At 38.9% G+C, this 24,426-nt stretch overlaps 1 protein-coding gene across 1 annotated transcript in view; it reads right to left on the bottom strand.

Annotated features, from left to right (window-relative positions):
• Nucleotides 1-817: 817 nt before the first annotated feature.
• DCHS2 (dachsous cadherin-related 2) overlaps nucleotides 818-24,426 on the bottom strand; it is a 300,517-nt gene continuing 276,908 nt past the window's right edge. Inside the window, 4 exon segments of the mRNA XM_070474720.1 lie at nucleotides 818-3,513; nucleotides 8,494-8,626; nucleotides 9,201-9,487; nucleotides 12,148-12,278. Of these exon segments, the coding sequence (XP_070330821.1) occupies nucleotides 887-3,513; nucleotides 8,494-8,626; nucleotides 9,201-9,487; nucleotides 12,148-12,278 (3,178 nt within the window). The 3' untranslated portion in view covers nucleotides 818-886.

Here is a 24,426-nt window from a genome sequence, read left to right as displayed (position 1 = left end):
ATAAATTATCTCTTATGTAAAGTTACTGTTTGTAGAAGAAAATAACATGAAGAAATATACACAAGTTAATCTTCAAAGCTTAATGTCTGTATCTGTACCATGTTACAAGATCATTTTATTTTTAAAGAAGGCCAAGGAAACACATTTTTGGTGGCAGACAACCACATACTTATTGCTTTATCAGTACTAGCTCTTCATTTAAAACATGTATTTCTGGTTCATTTAATCAAGAATAAATTTGTTTTATTTGACACAGAGCTATGACAAATTTCACTCTTAAGTTCTCATTAGATTTCCAAAAGACACCCTACTAAATTCAAATTATGGCTAACTCCACAAGTGTGCTTTATGGAGGAAGTGGAGAAACGCATTTTCATCTATATCAGATCTGCAGCCAATTGCTTCACATTATAACTTGTTTATCCTTCCAAACTTCCCCTCTCTGTTACTTTCTGTCCTACACTCATTCTTTATTCAGTCTTTACTAATTTGTTTTATAAATAGCAGTATAATCAGCAGTAATGTGACTAGAATGCAGTATATTATATTTCCATTCTTTTTCATATAAACATTTTGGCAGTCAGTCAAGTTCACTGTGACCTTTGGAAGTCTAGCCATACAGAAGACCAGGTATGGTAGAATGTACACTACTTAATATATACAAACTTGAATCCTGACAGCAAAAAGTAGAGGTTAAAAGACAGAGTAACTTATCATTAAGACTGAAATAAATTTGATAAACTTAAATGAGAGGGTTCTAAAAACCCAGACTAAATTATACCCCTCACTTGTAGATGAATGAACCCAGTCTCAGGGAGCTTGTTTGGAATGTTTTGTCCAGTCATTCATGACCAATGGGGAGCAGGTGCTCGATATCACCATTGTTTTATATTTGAACTCCATCTGCTGCTTTAGGTTTGAGGCAAGAACCACTCAAATGTGTCCCAAATAATTCTCCATCTGACAGCAGTGGAGTCACGGCAGGGGTCTGTGTGGTCAGTAGGGAAAGGGCTGGGGGAAAACCGGGAGTCGTGTCTTCTGGCAGAGAACTGTGATGATAGTGAATGGGAGAGTGTGGGTATTTCCAAAGTACCTGCCTTGAGGTTATGGCTGGCATTCTTGGTGGAACTGCTTTAATCCCAGGTTGGGCTACTGCTGTTATCAAAGGGGGTGGAAAAACAAAAGATTTCTTCTCTTTTGGAATGCCAGGCATATGTAAATGCTCATCCTTTAGTTTTGCAATATCATTAAATACTGAGGCAAGAGGTTGGAACTTGGGTTCCCAACTGAGGAGATAATCCCAGGGGTATCTCATCATGACATCATGATCAGAGTCTTTCTCAGTTGAGAGAGCTGCACAGCCTGCTTCCTGATCACTTGAAATAAAGATAGTCTCTTTCCTGACATCAGCCTGGATGCCCACTTTTACCTCTCTCTTCTTCAGTGGCTGGGGTAAGACATTATTTTGGACATAGGTCATGCCACAGCCCTCTCCTTGAGCTCCTTCGTCAAACACATGGCTGGTTCCTTCTGTTTCAGCAGTGACCATCACATCAGTTCCCCCAGACAAACAGGAGAGCTGGTCTGAGTCCCTTGGGATCCCAGAGTCTGGCACCCTGGACTCCTGATCACTCAAAGTTGAGTCAGCATCCTTTCTGTAAGGGTGTTCATTTATCCTCTGGATTTCCTTATCTTCTGCAGTTTCTCCTTCCACAGAACAGTGATCACTGGAGTTTGAGTGCCTGTACAGATGTGCAATGTCCTTCTCCATGACTCTTATTAAACTCAACCATTCAGGCGTGGAGTCCACAGGCACTGCCTTATCACCGCTCTCACTAGTTTTCTGGAAGGGTTTCAGTGAACTGGCATCCCTAGTCAGTCTCAAATTGATATCTAAGGATGATGATGGTTTCTTTTCTTCGTAATTATTTATTGCATCTTTTTGTTTGTGTTTTAAAATCAGTACAATTAGAATGAAGACAAGCAACAGAAACACTAGAAAGGAGGTGGTGAGACTGATCGAAAAGCTGCTAGCTAATCCTGTGGAATGTTTCCCTTCTGAGGAAAAAGACACATTCACAAAAACAGTACAAGATGTAAACCTGGAGTCCAGTTTGGGGCTATGAGCAATTATCTTCATTTCAATACTGTCTTCTTTGCTGACTTGACTTATTATTAGGGGAAGTGCTGTACTCAAATAAATATCTCCGTTAGTTTTATTTACTGAAAAGAAAGGAGATGGAGTTTCAAGGGAGTAAAGGATGACTCCATCAACACCAGCATCTGCATCTGATGCTTCCACTCTGCCAATCAAATGTCTTACATTACTCTTTTCTGGGAGGTTGAAAAAATATTGATCCTGAGTGAAAATGGGTTCAAACTCATCTATCCCTTCAACATCCACCCAAACCATTAAGGAGGCTGTTGAGTCACCCTTGTCTCTGGCCTGAACTATGAGGCAGTATCTGTTGTCAGTTTCATAGTCAAGGACTTGCTGAGCACTAATATCCCCTGTTAGAGGGTCAATGAGGAAGAAGTTATGCTCACGTGGCATCTCATGAGGGAGAGGACAGGGTGATACAATGGAATATGTCAAGTCTCCATAAGGGCCTGCATCAAAATCCAAAGCGTTTACAGAGCATATGGTGGAGAAAACAGGTAGATTTTCAGGAACAGCACACTTCAAGTTTGGAAACATAAACTGAGGTGCATGGTCATTATCATCCAGGACATTGACAAACACAACTGCAAAAGAAAAATGCTTCTTTTCCTCATCTGAAGCTTGGACAGTTAAAGTGAATTTTATTGTTTCTTCATAATCTAGTGGTTTAATCAAAGAAAGAACTCCAGTTTTTTCTTCTAAGCAAAAATGCCCCTTCTCATTTCCAGAGGTTAAGTAGTAGCTGACTTCTGCATGTGAGCCCACATCACGGTCACTTGCTGAGACCACAATGATGGGACTCCCTGGAGGGGCACTTTCCTTGATGTGGGCATAATATTCCAGACTGCTGAATGCAGGTGGGTTATCATCCACATCTAGGACTTCTATTGATACAGTGGTTGAGGAACTCAGTGGAGGGCAACCATGGTCAAATGCCAGAAGGACAAGCTCATGACTGGCAGTTGCTTCTCTGTCCAGATGGTGAAGCAACACTAGATAACCAACTTGCTTATAAGAATATTCTGAATTAATAAAACTAGTTTCCACATGGAAATTGTTCTGTGAATTACCACTGATGATAGAATATTCAACATGTGTGTTTTCACGGGTCCAGTCATGGTCAATGGTTGAGAAGGTGACAAGTGTGCTTCCAACTGGAGTGTCTTCACTTAAGCTAAGATTATCATATTCTACTGCAAACTCAGGGGCATAATTGTTCATATCTTGTATTTCTGTCTCCACTAAGGTAACAGCCTTCAGGTCAGGAAATCCACCATCACTGGCTTCAACAAGAAATCGAATTGTTGATTTTCTCTCCATAAGGAAGACAGGATTGATAGTAAATATTGTGCCTGAAAAACAACACAGCCTTACAATGTTGTGAAATAAAGTTTGTATGATCCTCTTAGTCAGCCAATATTTACTAATATGTAGTTATCTGTTAGATGTGTCATTTAAGTTACAACCAAGGGTAACCCTAAATAGAAAGCTTAAATTATTATATTTATACTTCTGTAACACTTAAGATTCAGAAATATTCATGGAGTTCACTCAATTAAATATGTGTGCTGCTTAAAAATTCATTTTTGTATGGTAAATTGTCCCATTACTATTTTTTTAAGGAAAGGTGGCTTCCCAGGTGGCTTCTCTGGTAAAGAATCCACCTGCAATGCATGAAATGCAGGAGATGTGTTAGATCCCTGGGTTGGGAATATCCTCTTGTGGAGGAAATGGCAACACACTCCAGTATTCTTGCCTGGAGAATCCCATAGACAGAGGAGTCTGGTGGGCTACAGTCCACAGGGTTGCAAAGAGACAGACATGACTGAAGCAGCTGAATACAAACACATTCTTATTTGAATAATGTATAACCCATTCTACCATCAATAGAACATGTATAGAAACATTCTGGCATAAAGATATTTATTCTGGAAATGCCAGATGGTATTCATTTGAGTCAAATGAAAGTAGTAAATATAATAGTGCAGACTTAACAACCATCGCTTAATTCTAGAGCTGTCTTTCCTAAAGCTATGGGTTTATTCAGCAAGTGGATCTTCCTACCATTGATGAAATATATGTAATATAATTTATCATTTTTAAATACACATTTTAAAATATATGTAATACATTTTTACTATTCTAAATATATATATATATGTATGTATGTATGTATGTAAAAATGTTTTTCTAAGGTAAATGTGCTTTTAGTACAGTCATGAAAAAAGAAAACAAAACAGTATCTTTTAAATGCCACATTTCAGTTAGAGTTCCACTGTGAACTCAGCTGACAGGGTAACAGTCAAGATTTTAAAAACATTCTAATCAATGTCTTACTGTAAAGTTTGTTGATAATACAAATACAAGGAAAAGCGCTGCCAGGATTGTGATTTGCTGCAGTCAAGTGAGTGAGATACACTAAGACAGAGGGACAGAAAAGTCAAACTCCTGACAAATCTACACGGTGGCCAATCATCCACTGGCCATGGGGCTACATTAGCTACTTCTCCCAATTGTAACATTCCGAGGGCCTCATACTGATGTTTTGTGACCAAATTCTCCCTTCAGGTAATCCTGAGGTTAGCTTTTTAAAATTGAGAATATAATTGACATATAAAATTGTATTCGTTTTCAGTGTATACAACATAAGGATTCAATATTCATGTAACTGCAAAATGATCAGAGCAGTAAACCTAGTTAACATCCATCTTTCAGAAGTTAACTTCTAAGTCAGCTCTCCCTTGTGAAATGATGCAGTGGTGGGTACAGATGGGGAATGCACAGCATAACGTGTCCCAATTCAGTTCAGTTCAGTTACTCAATCATGTCTGACTCTTTGCAACCCCATGGACTGCAGTATGCCAGGTTTCCCTGTCCATCACCAACTACCAGAGCTTGCTTAAACTCAAGCCCATTGAGTCGGTGATGCCATCCAACCATCTCATCCTCTGCCATCCCCTTCTCCTCCTGCCTTCAATGTTTCCCAGCATCAGGGTCTTTTCCAATGAGTCAGTTCTTCGCATCAGGTGGCCAAGGATTGGAGCTTCAGCTTTAGCATCAGTCCTTCCAATGAATATTCAGGACTGATCTCCTTTAGGATGGACTGGTTGGATCTCCTTGCTGTGCAAGGGACTCTCAAGAGTCTTCTCCAACACCACAGTTCAAAAGCATCACTTCTTCAGCACTCAGCTTTCTTTATAGTCCAACTCTCACATCCAAACATGACTACTGGAAAAACCATAGCTTTGACTAGACAGACCTTTGTCATCAAAGTAATGTCTGTGCTTTTTAAAATGCTGCATAGATTTGTCATAGCTTTTCTTCAAAGGAGCAAGCGTCTTTTAATTTCATGGCTGCAATCACCATCTGCAGTGATTTTGGAGACCAAAAAATAGTCTCTCACTATTTCCACTGTTTCCCCATCTATTTGCCATGAAGTGATGGGACTGGATGCCCTGAGCTTAGTTTTCTGAATGTTGAGTTTTAAGCTGACTTTTTCACTCTCCTCTTTCACTTTCATCAAGAAGCTCTTTAGTTCTTCTTCACTTTCTGCCATAAGGGTGGTGTCATCTGCATATCTGAGGTTATTGATATTTCTCCTGGCAATCTTGATTCCAGCTTGTGCTTCATCTAGCCCAGCGTTTCTCATGATGTACTCTCCATATAAGTTAAATAAGCAGGGTGACAATATACAGCCTTGAGGCAGACCATTCGCTCTTTGGAACCAGTCTGTTGTTCCATGTCCAGTTCTAATTGTTGCTTCCTGACCTGCATATAGAGTTTTCAAGAGGCAGGTCAGGTGGTCTGCTATTCCCACCTCTTGAAGAATTTTCCACAGTTTGTTGTGATCCACACAGTCAAAGGCTTTAGCATAGTCAATGAAGCAAAGTAAATATTTTTCTATGATCCAGCAGATGTTGGCAATTTGATGTCTGGTTCCTCTGCCTTTTCTTAATCCAGCTTGAACATCTGGAAGTTCTCAGTTCACATACAGTTGAAGCCTAGCTTGGAGAAATTTCAACATTACTTTGCTGGTGTGTGAGATGAGTGCAATTGTGTGGTAGTTTGAGCATTCTTTGGCATTGCCTTTCTTTGGGATTGGAATGAAAACTGACCTTTTCCAGTCCTGTGGTCACTGCTGAGTTTTCCAAATTTGCCAGCATATTGACTGCAGTAATTTTATAGCAACATCTTTCAGGATTTGAAATAGCTCAGCTGGAATTCCATCACCTCCACCAGTTCTGTTTATAGTGATACTTCCTAAGGCCCACTTGACTTCACACTCCAGGGTGTCTGGCTCTAGGTGAATGATCACACCATCATGGTTATCTGGGTCATGAAGATTTCTTTTTGTATAGTTCTTCTGTTTATTCTTGCACCTCTTCTTAATATCTTCTGCTTCTGTAAGGCCATACCATTTATGTCCTTTATCGTGCTCATCTTTTCATAGAATGTTCCCTTGGTGTCTCTAATTTTCTTGACTAGATCTCTAGTCTTTCCATTTTATTGTTTGTCTCTATTTTTTTTTTGCATTGATCACTTAGGAAGGCTTTCTTATTTCTCCTTTCTATTCTTTGGAACTCTGCATTCAGAAAGATATATCTTTTCTTTTCTCCTTTGCCTTTCACCTATCTTCTTTTCTCAGCTGATTTTAAGGTCTCCTCAGACAACCATTTATCCTTTTTGCCTTTCTTCTCCTTGGGGATGGTTTTGATCACCACCTCCTGTACAGTTTTATAAACCTCCATCCATAGTTCTTCAGGCACTCTATCTATCAAATATAATGCCTTGAATCTATTTATCACTTCCACTGTGTAATCATAAGGGATTTGATTTAGGTCATATCTGAACGGTCTAGTTGTTTTTCATACTTTCTTCAATTTAATTCTGAATTTTGCAATAAGGAGTTCATGATCTGAGACACAGTCACCTCCAGATTTTTTTTTTTTTTTTTTGCTGACTGTATAGAGCTTCTCCATCTTTGACTGCAAAGAATAGAATCAATCTGATTTCAGTGTTGACCATCTGGTGATGTCCATGTCCCAGGCCCTGTTATTTTTCTGAACCGTGCTCTGCTATGGACAGCGTTTTACTAATTACTCATCTTTATTAAGCTTGGCTTTTAATGTCTGTTGTTCAGTTGCTAAGTTATGTCTGACTCTTTGTGATCTCATGGATTGCAGCAATCCAGGCTTCTCTGTCCTTCACCATCTCCTAGAATTTGCTCAAATTCATGTCTATTGAGTCTGTGATGCCATCCAACCATCTCATCCTCTGTTGTCCCCTTCTCCTCCTGCCTTCAATCTTTCCCAGCATCAGAGTCTTTTCCAGTGAGTCAGCTCTTCACATCAGGTGGCCAACATATTGGAGCTTCAGCTTCAGCATCAGTCCTTCCAATGAATATTCAGGGTAGATTTCCTTTAGGATTGACTGGTTTGATCTTCTTGCTGTCCAAGGGACTCTACTTGTTGTTATATTTTCTCTATACAATGGTTAACTTTTTTGTAATCACTTGCCTGAATGCATTTCACAACCATAAATGTCTTGATCTCTAATAACCAAACAAAGAGCCTTGGGAGGCATCAAAGAAATCAGAACAGCATCAAAACCACAGAACATTCTACTTAATGGGTAAACATCTCTCAGTCATGTCTGACTTTTTGCAACACTATGGACTGTAGCCTGCCAGGCTACCCTGTCTATGGACTTCTCTAGGCAAGGATTCTGGAGTGAGTTGCATTCCCTTCTCCAGGGGATCTCCCTGCCTCAGGGATTGAAGCTGGTGTCCTGCATTTCAGGCAGATTCTTTACCATCTGAGCCACCAGGAAGCCCACTCCACTTAATAGAGGTGCTCAAAAACCTTTCCTGTTTCAGTTTTTTGTGTTCCTTGTTGAATATATGGTACTGTTACCAAACTTCTTATTCTTGGCTTGGGAAAAAAGCTTCCAAATTCTGGTAACATGCAGTCTTCAGTTCTAAATGAATCCCTTCCATTTTACTTTGATTCTTGTGGAGGCCTGGTTAATTACCCCAACTGTAATCAGCTGGCTGAATGAACTGGTGTTTACTATACTGAGGTCTCTGAATTTCTGTGCATTTGCCAGCATTTAATCAATTCCTTTTTCTTTCCAACCATGGAGATGTTGGAGAAGAGAAGGAGCACCAGTATTTGCTATCATAGCATCTGACATGAAGAGAAGTAAGAAGGTGGTGTCTATGATCCCAGCAGCAGGGCCTGGGGGCTATTTTAGGCATATTTGGAAAGGATTATTTCAGCTTTCCTCTCTGTAACCCAAACCTATGAATGCTAAAGCCACTACAAATAACTCACCATTGGTAGGATCAACTGAAAACATCTTAGAAGAGGAAAGGATCCTGTAAGTGATGTTCTCACTGCTTTCCACATCTGTGGCCACAACAGTTAGCACTGGGTGCCCCAGAGGCACCAGTTCGGAAATGGTGACCTGAGGAGGGGAAGAAAGGGAGACAGGCCCTGTGTTTAAAGAATGCAGCTATTTTCATGAACAGGGCCAGGACCTGACTCTTTTATTTATTTTGTTTATGGAAGTAACAGAGAACCTCACTTTATCAGGTATTATTAATTTATAGAGTGGACATATTAAGAAGATTGTGTTAGTAGTTCCAGAATTCAGAAAAACAAAAATTTTTTTTAAAATGTTTCATGCAGTATTGATTTTTATTATGAAAATATTTCCTTCTAAATTATTTCTGTGTAGTGGAGGATAGCTAATGCATTCACTAATGTATTCACTAATGTTTCATTACACTGTACATTGTGTAACTATGAGCCTTATGTTACTTACATACTTAAGAAATTGAATTGAATGAGAGATTCAATTCCATATGTACTTCTATTCTCCATGATGCTAAATATAAAACTCTCAGCATCAACTTAGGCAGTAAAAACAGTGAATACTATCTGTCTGTCTAAATTACTTTGTTGACTATGGTAAGTTTACATTATTCCCTATTCTTTCAAGTTTGGTTATGGTTTCAGCATCTCTTTATGCTATTTACCTGGTAAGAATCTTGAGAGAATACTGGTGGGTTATCATTGATGTCCAGCACATGGACAATGAGTGTCCCCTCTGTTTGGTGCACCAAGTCTGAAATTTGGATCTGTAGCTCATATTTAGTAGCTTCTTCAAAATCCAGTGTTTCAACCAGCACCACTACCCCAGTGTTCCGATCAATAGCAAATTTGGTTCCAGAATTACTCTCTTTGACAAAACTGAAGGTGAAAGCTGGATTCAAATCCACATCATGAACTGATATCCGAGTCACAATCGTGCCAGGCAAAGAATCTGAAATAGTCATGACCACTGTCAGTCTCCATTAAAAGTCATCCTTTGAAATATTTTCTTTAATAGTTCAATCCAAGCATTTTCATTTTATGTCCAATATGATTTTCTCTTTCTTGGCATGATTTTTCATACAAGGCTCATTACAAACTGAATAAAAACTCTGAAGAATTTATGAGCCAATAAAAGTGACAATTTACCACTGAGTAGGGAATTGAAGAGGTAGACTATTTTCAATTTTTATATTTCACTTTTTATCATGTTTATCACACAATCCCAGCACCAAGAAACATTGTAAGTCACTTATTTACACTATATAATTTCTATATAAAATTCATATATTCATGGGGGATGTGGGTGGGAAGAAGGTTATTATTCATTACATTAATACAAAACATAAAATTCTGAAAGCAAGCAAGATTTAAATGAAAATGTTTGGATACTGAAGCTAGATACTTAGTTCCTCATATTCATTTTTGTAAAATTATTTCTTTTGAGAGGCACACACTGCTTCCTTCTCTTAAGACCTGACTCTCAAAATTGTCAAGACTATAGAAAGTATACCTCATACTGGTGATAACAAAAGATCTCTAATAGTGCACAAAAAAAATCATGAATAGATGACATGGTAAATGTCTCACATGACATATGTGTTCTTTAAACTGCCATGACAGGGACTTTGGTTTGGACTTCATAGGTATGGTACAGGTAGAAAGAAGAGTCCAGGGCATTTAGAATAATCCCATTGTGTATGAGACTAATAATTTTCATATTTCAAATCTGAACATCCTTGACATGCACCAATTACACTTGACTCCTTCTGGTAAGTTTTGATATATACAGTTTATTTTTGTGATATATTTATTCTGAGCACATTACTGCATTTTTATTCCAATGCATGTGCTTTAGAATAGCACTTTCAGTAAAAGCAGATGAAAACACATCAAATAGGTGAGAGGTAAAACTAGACAATTTTTTATTAGTATATTTTAAATTATATATAGGTATTCTTATATATAAAAATTGCTGGAATATAGCCCTCTTTGAGCAGTGTGTTTGTAATTTGTTTGGAAAGTGAACATAACAAAATGTTAGGCACATTTTAGGAATAAGTTTATTAAGAGTGAAAACAGAGAGGAAAGTGATGGGCCACTATCTGCAATTTCAACTACAAAAAGTTGGGTTGGGTTTTACCAGTACAGCTATTGCCCACAACTTTGAGATCACAGACTATGGAGTCATCATGTAGCCCAGAGACCCAAACAATTAAGATTAATCAGCATATCATGTAAAACTTTGTATTTTCAACCTCTACCATTAATGTGATAAAAGTTTTCTGCAGATGTTAAACTTTAGTTTATAGTAGAGGAAAATGATGACTCTGCAAAAATCATCCAACTCCCTTCACTAATTACTTGTCATTAGTATATTGCAGCAGCAGTATATTGCAAATAAAAATGAGCAGGGCCCTATGGGGCTTTCCTGGGACAAACCCTCCTCCATGGCCCTTCCTTGTCTTTTTTCTGTCAAAAAACTTTAGTCAAAGAATAAATTTAGGGAATTCTCTGGCAGTCCATGGGTTTGGACTCCTTGCTTTTGGCCTGGGTTAAATTCCGAGTCAAAGAACTCAGACTCTGCAAGCCACCCAGTATGCCCCCATGACAAATAATAATAACATAAATTTAAGCTGAGAAGTGAGGAAACACAGAAACAAAGGAAAAACAGTCAAATAGGACAAAATAATAACAGTTCGGTCCTTGAGCAAAGTCAAGGACCTTTAGTTCTTCCTCGAGGGCTATGGATAACATTCCGAGCCATATTCTATGAGCCGTCTTGTAGCTAATGAGCCCCCACCAGGTGGACGAAGTTACGTGATGATCAGACTGTGGCCATAACATAAGCTACCACAACTCTGAGAACCGGCCTCAGAGAAACGAGAACCAGCCAGTCCCAGAACTGGAGACTCACTGGGCTTACGATAATCCAGACAACGGTCGGATTACCACACGGGCAATTTCAAGCTGATCCTCAGAGGTGACTGTGCCGTTCTGCATGGAGCTCCCTTACTCTATCCAGACACCCGTGAAGCTCCCTGTTAAAAGCTGTTGCCCCTGTTAGCACTGGGGAATTGGCCTTTGGACACAAGTATGCCTTCTTCCCCCAGTGACTGGCCTCCTGAATAAAGCCAACCTTTCCTTTCCAACACTTGCCTCTTGAATATTGGCTTTCAAGTGGCGAGCAGCCAAGCCTGAGTTTGGTTAACACAAAGATTGACAAAGTTATCAGTCTAATAACATCGCATTCTCTCAGGGGAGCTTTAGGGTGACCATCATAGTCAACAAAAGATGCTTCTTCACTGAGCAGATTTCACTTTTAAGAACTGTCTGTATACAAAAGAAGCTGTGTGGAGTAGTGGTTTGACCTTAGGAAATCAGCTTCCTGCTGGTTTGAATGCAAACCCCAACTTTAACTTTTAACTTCTTTGACATTTTATATTTAATTTTTGACTCTCCATTTTCCATTCTGTAAAATGAAGATAAACACAATTTATAGCTGTGTGGTTGTTGAGGAATAGTGTGCATATTTAACACAGCATCCAACTGAAAAAATAGTAGATGATCTACAAGTTAATCAAAACCATTATTTCAAATCACCACACTTACTTTCTGCAATTTCCACTGCTTCAGAGGGGAGAAAAGTTGGGGCATTGTCATTTATGTCAGTCACCTGTATCTTGATCACAGTTGTATCAGAAAGCCTGGGCATGCCTTTATCTGTTGCTTGTACAATCAAACTGGTTTGGAAAAGAATCAAGGAATGTTATCCATCATCCAGAGAATAAGAAAACAACATAAATATCAAATATCCACTTGAAAATTTTAAAATGAGCTGACTAGCTTTTTCATTTCTTCCCTGACTTTTCTAAAAGGCATCATTTAAAGTTTATTTCATAAGAATGGTAGTCTGAAGTGTATTTTTTTGACACATTTAAAGAATCAAATCAACCTTGATTATTTAAACTAAATGGACTCTCTCTGGGAGACAGACTATAAATTTCAGTCCTTTCCTACTAAGAACAACTTAAAAAGTACAAACACCAATACCTGCTCTTTAGATAAGTAGACTGCCTCCACTCTGCCACACATGGCCTGAATATTGCTACTGATACATATTTCCATTTTACTGCACCAACAAAAGATATAGTCACTACAAGTTTGTTTTGTATTTTTTTTCAGATATAAATTGCAAATCAATCAAAACTGAAGAATTAACAGAGGGCATTGCTGTTTATAACACACGCGCAAAAGATGCCTTACTGACCAGGACTGTGAAGCAGAGGCAAAGGCCCTGATCTGAAAGAAGCTACACGCAGCGATTCAGTCTCTCTTGGATGACGGTACAACTCACTTCTCCAGTAACTGACTCAGAAACCTTATTAGTGTCTTCAACTTCTCCCTTTCTGTCACCACCCTGACAATATCTAGTTATGAGTCTTATAGAATTTACCACCTGAATATGATTTGGATCAGTGTACCCATCCATTTCACTCCCACCTGCAGAGCCTTAGGTAAACTGACCAACCGACTGGCTTCACAGGAACTGAAAGGTTTCCTGGGGCATGGTATTTTCAGTTTCTTTTTTTTTTTCACACACAACAGTTTCAATATTTAATAGAGGATTATTTGACTTGTTTTCCATATGCGGTCATTAAAAGAAAAGAAATAGAAACAGTAGAGAAAAGTAACAGCACATGCATGACAGTCTCAGGCAAACTAGGACAAGGTATTTGCTCTAACCTCATCACCTTATCATCTTTAGCTGGCATGCTGTGTATTCACTGTATCTTTTCTCAACTGGAGTGCCTGCTACTCACCAATCTTCCTACTGCAAGTCTCTTCATCCTCCACTCTGCAACTCCTCAATTGCTTTATCAAAAATTCTGGTTTGAAAACCTGAATCCTCTAATTAAAACCTTTCCTTGGCTCTCCATGTCTACAAGAGGTAATGTAAGTCTTGAGCATGTACACATCACCTTCTGTGACATAGCTTCTGCCTGGAATTCCTATGTCTACACCCTTTTGGTCTTTAAAAGCTAACATCTCTGTAAGCTTCCCCTGGCATCTCATCTGATTTGAGTGCCCCTTTCTCTGCCCCATAGCACCCTGCACATTCTTCCACCATAGCAATCATCATTCTTTCTTCTTAATAACTTATTTGTCTACCTCTCCTATAAATTCCTTGAGGAGAGATGTCTTGCCTTATTTGGGTTTCCTTAATATATGTTGATGTTGGTTTCTCAAGAATTGCTCGATTATAAATATATCAGATGACAGAGCCAGGATTTAAGTATAGGTCTTAGTTGACTGGAAAGCTTGTGCTCCACTGTCTGATACTTTTCTATATGTCTCTCTTCCTGTGTATATATCACACTCTAAGGTATAATCATTAGCTTTCCACTGCCTTTTAAACACTATGAGTTACAGGAGAGTATCTGAGTAATAAAGTAAGTTGTCAACTGGAAGATGATCTTCCTTTCAGAAGTGGAATTAGTCTTAGCCAGCGGGTGATACTATCTTTTGAGAAACTGAGTCTTAGAAGGTAACACACTTCTACTTTCTTTCCCATTCTTAGCTTACCTGATAAGTGTTCTTTTTCTTCCAAACTTAACTTTTTTAAATCATGTAAAAAAGATTAGAGATAACAAGGGAATATTCCATGCAAAGATGGGCTCAATAAAGGACAGAAATGGTAGGGACCTAACAGAAGCAGAAGAGATCAAGAAGAGGTGGCAAGAATATACAGAAGAACTGCACAAAAAAGATCTTCATGACCCAGATAATCATGACGGTGTGATCGCTCACCTAGAGCCAGACATCCTGGAATGTGAAGTCAAGTGAGCCTTAGGAAGCATCACTGCAAACAAAGCTAGTGGAGGTGATGGATTCCAGTTTAGCTATTTCAAATCCTGGAAGATGATGCTGTGAAAGTGCTGCACTCAATATGCCAGCAAATTTGGAAAACTCAGCAGTGGCCACAGGACTGGAAATGGTCAGTTTTCATTCCAATCCCCCCAAAAAAGGCAATGCCAAAGAATGCTCAAACTACTGCACAATTGCACTCATCTCACACACTAGTAAAGTAATGCTTAAAATTCTCCAAGTCAGGCTTCAGCAATATGTGCACTGTGAACTTCCAGATGTTCAAGCTGGTTTTCGAAAAGGCAGAGGAACCAGAGATCAAGTTGCCAACATCCGCTGGATCATTGAAAAAGCAAGAGAGTTCTAGAAAAACATCTATTTCTGCTTTATTGACTATGCCAAAGCCTTTGAGTGTGTGGATCACAGTAAACTGTGGAAAATTCTGAGAGATGGGCATACCAGACCACCTGACCTGCCTCTTGAGAAACCTACATGCAGGTCAAGAAGCAACAGTTAGAACTGGACATGGAACAACAGACTGGTTCCAAATAGGAAAAGGAGTATGTCAAGGCTGTATATTGTCACTCTGCTTATTTGACTTATATGTAGAGTACATCATGAGAAACACTGGGCTGAAGGAAGCACAAGCTAGAATCAAGATTGCCGGGAGAAATATCAATAACCTCAGATATGCAGATGACACCACCCTTATGGCAGAAAGTGAAGAAGAACCAGAGAGCCTCTTGATGAAAGTGAAAGAGGAGAGTGAAAAAGGTGGCTTAAAACTCAACATTCAGAAAACTAAGATCATGGCATCCAGTCCCATCACTTCATGGCAAATAGATGGGAAACAGTGAAAACAGTGGCTGACTATTTTTGGGGGCTCCAAAATCACTGCAGATGGTGATTGCAGCCATGAAATCAAAAGATGCTTGCTCCTTGGAAGAAAAGTTATGACCAACCTAGACAGCATATTAAAAAGCAGAGACATTACTTTGTCAACAAAGCTCCATCTTAGACAAGGCTATGGTTTTTCCACTGGTCATGTATGGATGTGAGAGTTGGACTGTGAAGAAAGCTGAGTGCCAAAGAATTGATTCTTTTGAACTGTGGTGTTGGAGAAGACTCTTGAGAGTCCCTTGAACTGCAAGGAGATCCAACCAGTCCATCCTAGAGGAGATCAGTCCTGGGTGTTCATTGGAAGGACTGATGCTGAAGCTGAAACTCCAATACTTTGGCCACCTCGTGCAAAGAGTTGACTCACTGGAAAAGACCCCATGCTGGGAAAAATTGAGGGCAGGAGGAGAAGGGGATGACAGAGGATGAGATGGTTGGATGGCATCACCGACTCAATGGACATGGGTCTGGGTAGACTCCGGGAGTTGGTGATGGACAGGAAGGCCTGGCGTGCTGCAATTCATGGGTTCGCAAAGAGTCGGACATGACTGAATGACTGAACTGAACTGCAAAAAGCATCAACTTTTCGTTGGTTTAAATTCCACTTAGTAGGAAATAATCACTGTTTATCTATGGTTCACAAAATATACAGGCTGCCTTCTATACTACTGAAGTTGGGCCATCATTGGAACAACTACTTAAATTTCACACTTTAAGAGCCTAGAAATAATTCCCTGTTGAAAGTTTGCTTTGTTAGCATGACCATAAGTCAGGTACATAGGAAAAATTTTACTAAAAATAATAATCAACTCATCGTGTTCTCTGCCCCTGCTGCCTGCCCCTCCCCGGTGTCACACTAAAATCTCAGCAAAGACATTAAAGTTATGGCTCTGTTGATTCTTCCTCTGTGGTCATAGGATTCTTATTTTCACAGTATTACAATTTTGGGGTTCTATATAATGCCTATGTCATGTTAAAAAGCAAGATTCTTTGATATAGAGAGAAATATGATTCTGTTTCAAAACAAAAGGACACGTCAAAGGTTTCTCAGTGACTTGAGGCACAAATGAAAAATCATGGAGGTAGATCCACTGAAATTCTACACATAACTTCTATGAGACCTCAGGTTTTCTGTGATGGCTCTTTGGCAGACTTCGCAAAACTCTTGGCTGTGGTCAGCCCAACTGGCTCCATGTTCCAAAACTGTTGGCCTGATTAGCATATCAGCAGAGATGATAAATGAAGTTCACCAGATACCAGATAAAAACAGTCCCATTCTAGTTCAGAGCATAGTTCTAATCTACCAATGGTGGGAAGCTGCTTTTTGTCATGCTAAATTTTAAATGAGACTTCAACCAGGCAGATTCTTTTCTGATTGCCTTAATACCTAAGATAGTGATAGACGATTTTTCAAAACTCGCTCTCAACAGTATATTAAATATATTCCCAGAAGTAAATGTTTCTTCTGTAATTCCAAGAGAAACAAAATATCAGTCAACATCATAACATTTCTGAAAGGAAGAGCTATAACTTCTGGTTATATCTACACAGGTTTTATATCCTATTCCTCTAGAGACTGTGCTATAACAATGGCAAAAGAACTTGGAATAAGGTGTATGTTGATAAGGCTAAAAAGAAATAGGTGAAGATATTAGTGAGTGGAATGGGTGAGAAGTTTCAACAAATTTCTGAAAAATGCAAGCAGACTGAGAAGTGGTTAAAGATGTGTGTGTGTGTGTGTGCACACGTGTTAATGCATGCATGCACACTCTTAGTCATGTCTGACTCTTTGAGACCCCATTGACTGTAGCCCACCAGGCTCTTCTGTCTGTAAAATTTTCCAGGCAAGAATACTGGACTGGGTTGCCATTTGTTACTCTAGGTGATCTTCCTGATCCAGGGATTGAACCCACATCTCTTGCATCTCCTGTATTGGCAGGTGGATTCTTTACTACTGTGTCACCTGGGAAATCGGGTGGCAAAGGAATGCATTGATTAAAATGCATCCTGCATTTGAAGGAAGACAAGGATGAGTAAGAAACAGATTTGCCCCCACATAACCAAGGAGAGGCTCAAAACATGGCAAACTGCAGGGTGAGATACTGAGCTAAAAATAGCTTAAAAGATTAAATTCAAAATATAGAACAATCAAGATCCCTTGCCCATTTCTTTTCACTCCCAGGCAAAACAATGTCTGATGTTCATACTCAGCAATATTGAGGAACTGTCCCTGAAGAAATGAAATCCCCTCCTGAAGGGGAAAAATCCTCTCTATATATTGTTATTTACATGTCATCCTGCAAAGTAGTCAAGTTCTTCCCTGGTTCATCTGAAAGCCAAGCATGCTGGTCAATGAGACCCATCAGGAGATTCTGACTTCGATATTGCCTCACTTAGGACCAAGGATGGTTATTTACTCACAGAAAGTCTCTCACATGAATAAAAGAGGATAAACTAGACAAGCGGAAGAAATAAATCCAGGGGACACAGAGATTTTGAAAGAGCAAAAGACTGCTGCTAAGTCGCTTCAGTTGTGTCCGACTCTGTGTGACCCCATAGACGGCAGCCCACCAGGCTCCCCCGTCCCTGGGATTCTCCAGGCAAGAACACTGGAGTGGGTCACCATTTCCTTCTCCAACGCATGAAAGTGAGAAGTGAAAGTGAAGTCGCTCAGTCGTGTCCGACTCTTTGCGACCCCATGGACTGCAGCCTACCAGGCTCCTCCGTCATGGGATTTTCCAGGCAAGAGTACTGGAATGGGGTGCCATTGCCTTCTCCAGAGCAAAAGACTAGGTAAAAATAATTCCAACTAATGTCTTAGGAGAGCTATCATAAGATAACGCATAAATAAGAACAAGATGCTATGGAAAAGCTCAAAGATTAAGAAAGAGTTTTTGAAAATTATAAAATATGTAATATTCAAAAAAATTTAAACTAAAAACAACAAAAAAAGAAAGTTTAAAAGGTTATAATTAAGAAAATCTCCCAGAAAAATAAAACAACAAAAATAAGCCCCCACACAGCAATAAATGGAAAGTAGAGAATAAAGTATCAGTGACAAAGGATCAATCCTGGCAGCCTAACACTTGGCTGAATAGGATCCAAGAAAAAGAAACAGGGTAAAGTAAACAAATAAAACAAAACAGTAAACAGAAGGGAGGTAATTATCAGTGAAATCATACTAAATAATAGAACATTTATCCTCATTAAAAGAGTACATCAAGTACTCAGCACAAGGAAATACCCACACTAAAGTACATAATCACAAAACGTCTAAACACTGCAGATGAAATAACCTGAAAATCTTCACAGAAAGTGCAAAAAAAAAAAAAAAAAAAATCATGTACCAAACATATTAGAATGGCATCAGACTTCTCAATAGCAGAACTGAGTTTTAAAAGATAACAGAACAATGCCTTCAAAAATCTAAAAGAAATGTTCAACTTCTGTATTATCCATTGCATAAATCACACGTGAAAGTAGAATAAAGGTGTTTTCAGATGTGTAAGAACTAAAAGAATTTACTCCCTTGGCACCTTTTCCTACAAAGCTACTATAAAAGTAAGAGAAAGACATGGGATCTTCAAGTCATGCAATTAACACAGGAAAGCAGTAAACCAAAAGGGTCAAGTCACAGGTGCAAGTCACAGGGTCCAGCTTTGCAGTGGGTTTGGAGAGCCACAGTGCCCAGCTAGATCAGGAGGAGAGGAAACAGTAGGACTCAGGTCCCCAGGAAAACAGAAGATTTGATAGAATACATGATATGAGAGGCATATCAGGGGAGAAAGATGAGTGGGCATGTCTGATAGAGCTAATGGAATATTTACAAGGAATTAAGTACAGGGACATAGCAAATCAGGTGAACAAAAGAAAGATAATCATAAACTCTGGGGATAAGGGAAAGAATAAGGAAAGAAATATAATTATGAAGTATGACCTGGCTCTGAAGTAAACACCTGTATAACCATGACTGCAGCCATGAAATTAAAAGACACTTGCTCTCGGAAGAAAAGCTACGACCAACTTAGACAGCATACTAAAAAGCAGAGACATTACTTTGCTGACAAAGGTCCATCTAGTCAAAGCTATGGTTTTTCCAGTGGTCATGTACAGATGTGAGAGTTGGACCATAAAGAAAGCTGGAGTGCTGAAAATTGATGTTTCTGAACTGTGGTGTTGGAGCATACTCTTGAGAATCCCTTGGACTTCAAGGAGATGAAACCAGTCCATCCTAAAGGAAATCAGTCCTGACTATTCATTGGAAGGACTGACGCTGAAGCTGAAGTTCCAATACTTTGGCCATCTGATGCGAAGAACCAATTCATTGGAAAAGACCCTGATGCTGGGAAAGATTGAGGGCAGGAGGAGCAGGGGACAACAGAGGATGAGATGGTTGGATGGCATCACTGACTCAATGGACATGAGTTTGAGCAAGCTCCAGGAGTTGGTGATGGACAGGGAATCCTGGCATGCTGCAGTCCGTGGGGTCACAAACAGTTGGACACGACTGAGTGACTGAACTGAACTGAAACATTGATTATTGATGAAACGAAGAACAGTGCTATGAATACAAAGGGAGATCAGATGTAAGAAGGTAAAAATGTCAAAACCACATTTATTATAATAGGATATTGAGAGATAATGTTTAAAATTACAAAGTTAGACATCTTAATTTTTATAATGGAGAAAACAAGTTAGAAGTGTCTACTCAATGGACAGGTGAGGCAATAGTTGCTGACTTTCATCTAAGTCTGCTGATCTTTGTGATGCATTTTAAAAAATGTATTATTCTGATAACAATACATGATTTAAAATAAGTAAACGTACTTAAATCAAAGTCTTGCTGCCATTCGCAGCAACATGGATGGACCTAGAGACTGTCAGTGACGTATGCCAGACAGAGACAAACATCACATGATATCACTTATATGTGGAACTTAAAAACTGATATGAATGGACTTGTTTACAAACAGAAACAGACTCGCAGACATAGAAAACAAACTTATGATTACCAAAAGAGGTCGTGGGGGAGAAATAAGCTAGGAGTTTGGGATTAACAGGTACACAGCACTATATATAAAACAGATAAACAGCACGGACCCAGTGAACAGAATAGGGAACTATACTCAGTATCTTGTAACAACCCATAATGGAAAAGAATCTGAAAGAGAATATATAGATAGATAGATAGATAATAGATATAGTTGAATCACTTTGCTATACACCTGAAACTAACACAGAATTGTAAATAAACCATACTTCAATAAAAATTTTTTTCAATGTCAATGGGGAAAACTTGGTAGACTTTTAATTATTTTTCTTGCCTATTGAACTACATAGCTCCACTACTGTAATACTGAATAAAAATTGTGGAAAACATCTTTCCTTATCTGTCTGTTAAATAATAACTTCCTGCCTGTTACATGGTCAAATGGAGCCAATCCCCCAAACATACCCTCCTCTCAAGCTCAAATCCTACTGATTTATTATCATCAGATATCCCTTTCTTTTAACTCCACATTGATGAAAAAGAAAAGTTAGTCCATTTTAATTGTCTCTCCTTTCTATTTTAGTTACTCCTCAACTTACTATAATAGTTTCCATCCACTACTTCAGAAATTCTTCTTTGGAAAATAATGTCAAGAGTTTTCTAATCACCAGACAATGGTCTCTTTCCAGTTGCAGACATAAATATTATAAATTTCAAAATGTTTAATCAGCCTTGTTTGAGATGAAAAGAAATTTTAGGTCAAAATGTTATTAATTGAGAAATAAACAGAGGAAGTAATCCTGCCACGTGTTATTTTGAAAACTATAAGTGCTATACTAGTACTTCGTCCATTGTTTATTAACAGAATGTTAAGGACTGGAGAATACTTGCATTCTGGCGACCGCATGAGGAAAAATGAAAGAAAGCACTGTTGGAGCACTGGTCAAATGAGGCAAAATTTTATTTAACTTCTTATCATAAATTATAACCCTTTCTCTCTGAAGTTTACAGAAGTTTTCTAGGATAGTAATTCACAACCATGAAGATGTTTGATCTCCTGAACTGGAGGTGCTTGTAATGTATAGTGTTATAGGATGTTTTTTGTACTCAGTCTGTAAAATGCTTCTGTTAATGAAAATCTGTTGACTTGAGTTTTTAAATTAACTTCACAGTTTTGTATTAATTAACCTGCAAATACAATAGCATGTATTTTATCTTGTTAGGAAACAATTTGGGAGAAGTCTATTCCTTGCAAACTACATTTCCCAGGTTCTGCTCTGTTCTTTCTAGTCCCTGAATCTATCTAGCTCTTTCTAACCCTCAAAAGGTGACAATGTCCGAAGTTCTCATTTCACATACTCTCCGAAGGCAGGTAATTCCACTTTACACACTTTCCTTGGATGAAGCCCAAGTCTAAATCTTGAAAGATCACTTTCCCAAGCTTCAGATCATTATTTTAATTGTAGAAGGAGTATATTTACTTTTACTCTTACACTAGCTTCTCAAACTCCAAATGCCAATAAAAAAAACAAAATCCCAATCCCAATCTATTCTTCTTCCTGCCTTTCCTATGTGGAAACTTCAGAAGTATTTCTTATCTCCTTTCTTGTTGAATAAATTCAACTGATCACCATGTTCCTATGGACTCTGTATCTGAATCAACCAGTATCCCCTCTTTTCATCTCCACAGTTTCATCCTCATAACAGACTTTTCCCTGCTGTTGCCTAGTTTAACTGCTCTGTCTGATGCTGGTTCTCTGGCCTGCAAGACATCCTTATCAGACATCTTATAAAAATAAAGATCTGAACAGGCACTCTTATACTTTTCTACAGCCTATAGAATAGAGTATAATTTCTAATAGGAAAGAAATACAAAAGTGTTAGTCACTAAGTCATGTCTGACTCTTTTGCAACCCCATGGACTATATAGCCTGCCAGACTCCTCTGCCCATGGAATTCTTCGGGCAAGAATACTGATGTGGGTAGCCATTCCCTTCTCTAGGGGATCTTGCTGACCAGGGATTGAACCCGGGTCTCCTGCATTATACGTGGAGTCTACCATCTGAACCATCAAGGAAACCCAATTTCCAGTATACGGCATGCAAACTCCTCCAAGCCTAGCCTGTGGCCTATCAGCCTCTTTTTTCATTGTTTTGTTTTTCAGATCATTGGGCGAGTTTCCCCACAAGTTTTATTCTGATATAATTGATATACAGCACTGTATAAGCTTAAGTTGTACAGCATAAGTAAGGACTTGACTTACATATACTCTGAAAAATTTTCCCTTGTGACGAGAACACTTAGAACCTACTCTCTTAACAATTCTCATGTATACCACGCAGCAGTGTTAGCTACAGCCATCATGCTGTACATTACATCCCTCTCTCTCTCTGTAGTCGCTAAGTCACGTCCGACTCTCGTGACCCCATGGACTGTAACCTGCCAGGCTCCTCTGTCCATGGGATTCTCCAGGCAAGAGTACTGGAGCGGCTTGCCATTTCCTTCTCCAGGGGATCTTCCCGACTCAGAGATTGAAACTGCGTCTCCTACACTGGCAGATTCTTTACCGACTGAGCTAGAGGGAAGCCCCACATTTTATCGCTAATACCTATCGTACTGGAAGTTTGTCCATTTTGATTGGTGGTGGTGTTGGTTTAGTCGCTAAGTCGTGTCCAACTCTTGCAACCCCATGGACTGCAGCCTGCCAGGCTCCTCTGTCCACGCGATTCTCCAGGCAAGAGTACTGGAGTAGGTTGCTGTTTCCTTCCATAGGCAATCTTCTCGACCCAGGAATTGAACCTGGGTCTCCTGCATTGCAGGCAGATTTTTTACTGACTGATCTATGAGGGAATTTCCTCCTATTCCTCCAAACTCCCAACCTCCTGTTTTTATAGCCCCACACTCAAGCACTTCTCAGGGACACTCTACCACTTGTTACTGCCAAATACACCAAACACTTTCTCATGTCCAGGTCTTTCCTTAGGCCTCTTGCCTGTAATTCCTTTATTCCCTTTTCCACAGAGAATTACAATCCCAACCTTGCTGCTTATGACTCATGTATTTTGGAAAGGATAATTAACATTTCCACTCGTTTCCTATCTTGCATATGTAACTGCTTTTTATTATTTCCCTCATAGTCATAATGAGTGTTCACTGGAGCATATGAGTTTAGCATTGCTACTGGCAATAACTGCTCTTTGACCTTGAATATTTATATCTCAGAATTAAAATTTTAAACATCTAAATTAACTCTTATTTACCCAGGACCTATTTATTGCTCATTTTTATATAAAGTCCCTCAAAAGACTAATTAAATCTTGGCCCTAAAGTGTTAAAGACTTACATGAATATCAATTACTAACTTAAGCAGTGATAAGCCTCTTCATATCAGTTATAAGATTCAAATGCAAAAGTAGGATGTCAAGAGATACCTGGAAAACAGGAGAGTTTGGCCTTGGAAAACAAAAATGAAGCAGGGCAGAGGCTAACTGAATTCTGCCAAGAGAATGCATGTTGAAAACTGAACCATTTTTCAACAACACAAGAAACAATTTTGCATATGGATATCACCAAATGACCAATAGTGAAATCAAATTGATTACATTATTTGTAGCCGGAGATAGAGAAGGTACATACAGTCAGCAAAAATAAGACCTGGAGATGACTGTGGCTCAGATCATCAGCTTCTCATAGCAAAATTCAGGCTTAAACTAAAGAAAGCAGGGAAAATCACCAGGCTAGCCAGGTATGACTTAAATCAAATCCCCTATGAATATGCAATGGAGGTAACAAATAGATTCAAGGGATTAGAACTTGTAAATAGTGTGCCTAAAGAACTATGGATGGAGACCCATAACATGTACAGGAGGCAGTGAACAAAACCATCTCAAAGAAAAAGAAAAGCAAGAAGTGGTTATCTGAGGAGGTCTTACAAATAGCTAAAGAAAAAAGAGAAGTGAAAAGTAAGGGAGAAAGGGAAAGGTATAGCTAACTAAATGCAGAGTTCCAAAGAACTGCATAGAGAGAAAAGAGGGCCTTCTTCAATGAACAGTGTACAAAACTAGAAGAAAACAACAGAAGGGGAAAGACTACAGATCTCTTCAGGAAAATTGGAGACATTAAGCAGATGTTTTGCC

The sequence above is a fragment of the Odocoileus virginianus genome, chromosome 12 (genome assembly GCF_023699985.2).
Source record: "Odocoileus virginianus isolate 20LAN1187 ecotype Illinois chromosome 12, Ovbor_1.2, whole genome shotgun sequence".
Classification (NCBI taxonomy): Eukaryota; Metazoa; Chordata; class Mammalia; order Artiodactyla; family Cervidae; genus Odocoileus; species Odocoileus virginianus.
The sequence above is the reverse complement of the archived record's forward strand: the minus strand, read 5'-3'. Positions and strand labels throughout refer to the sequence as shown.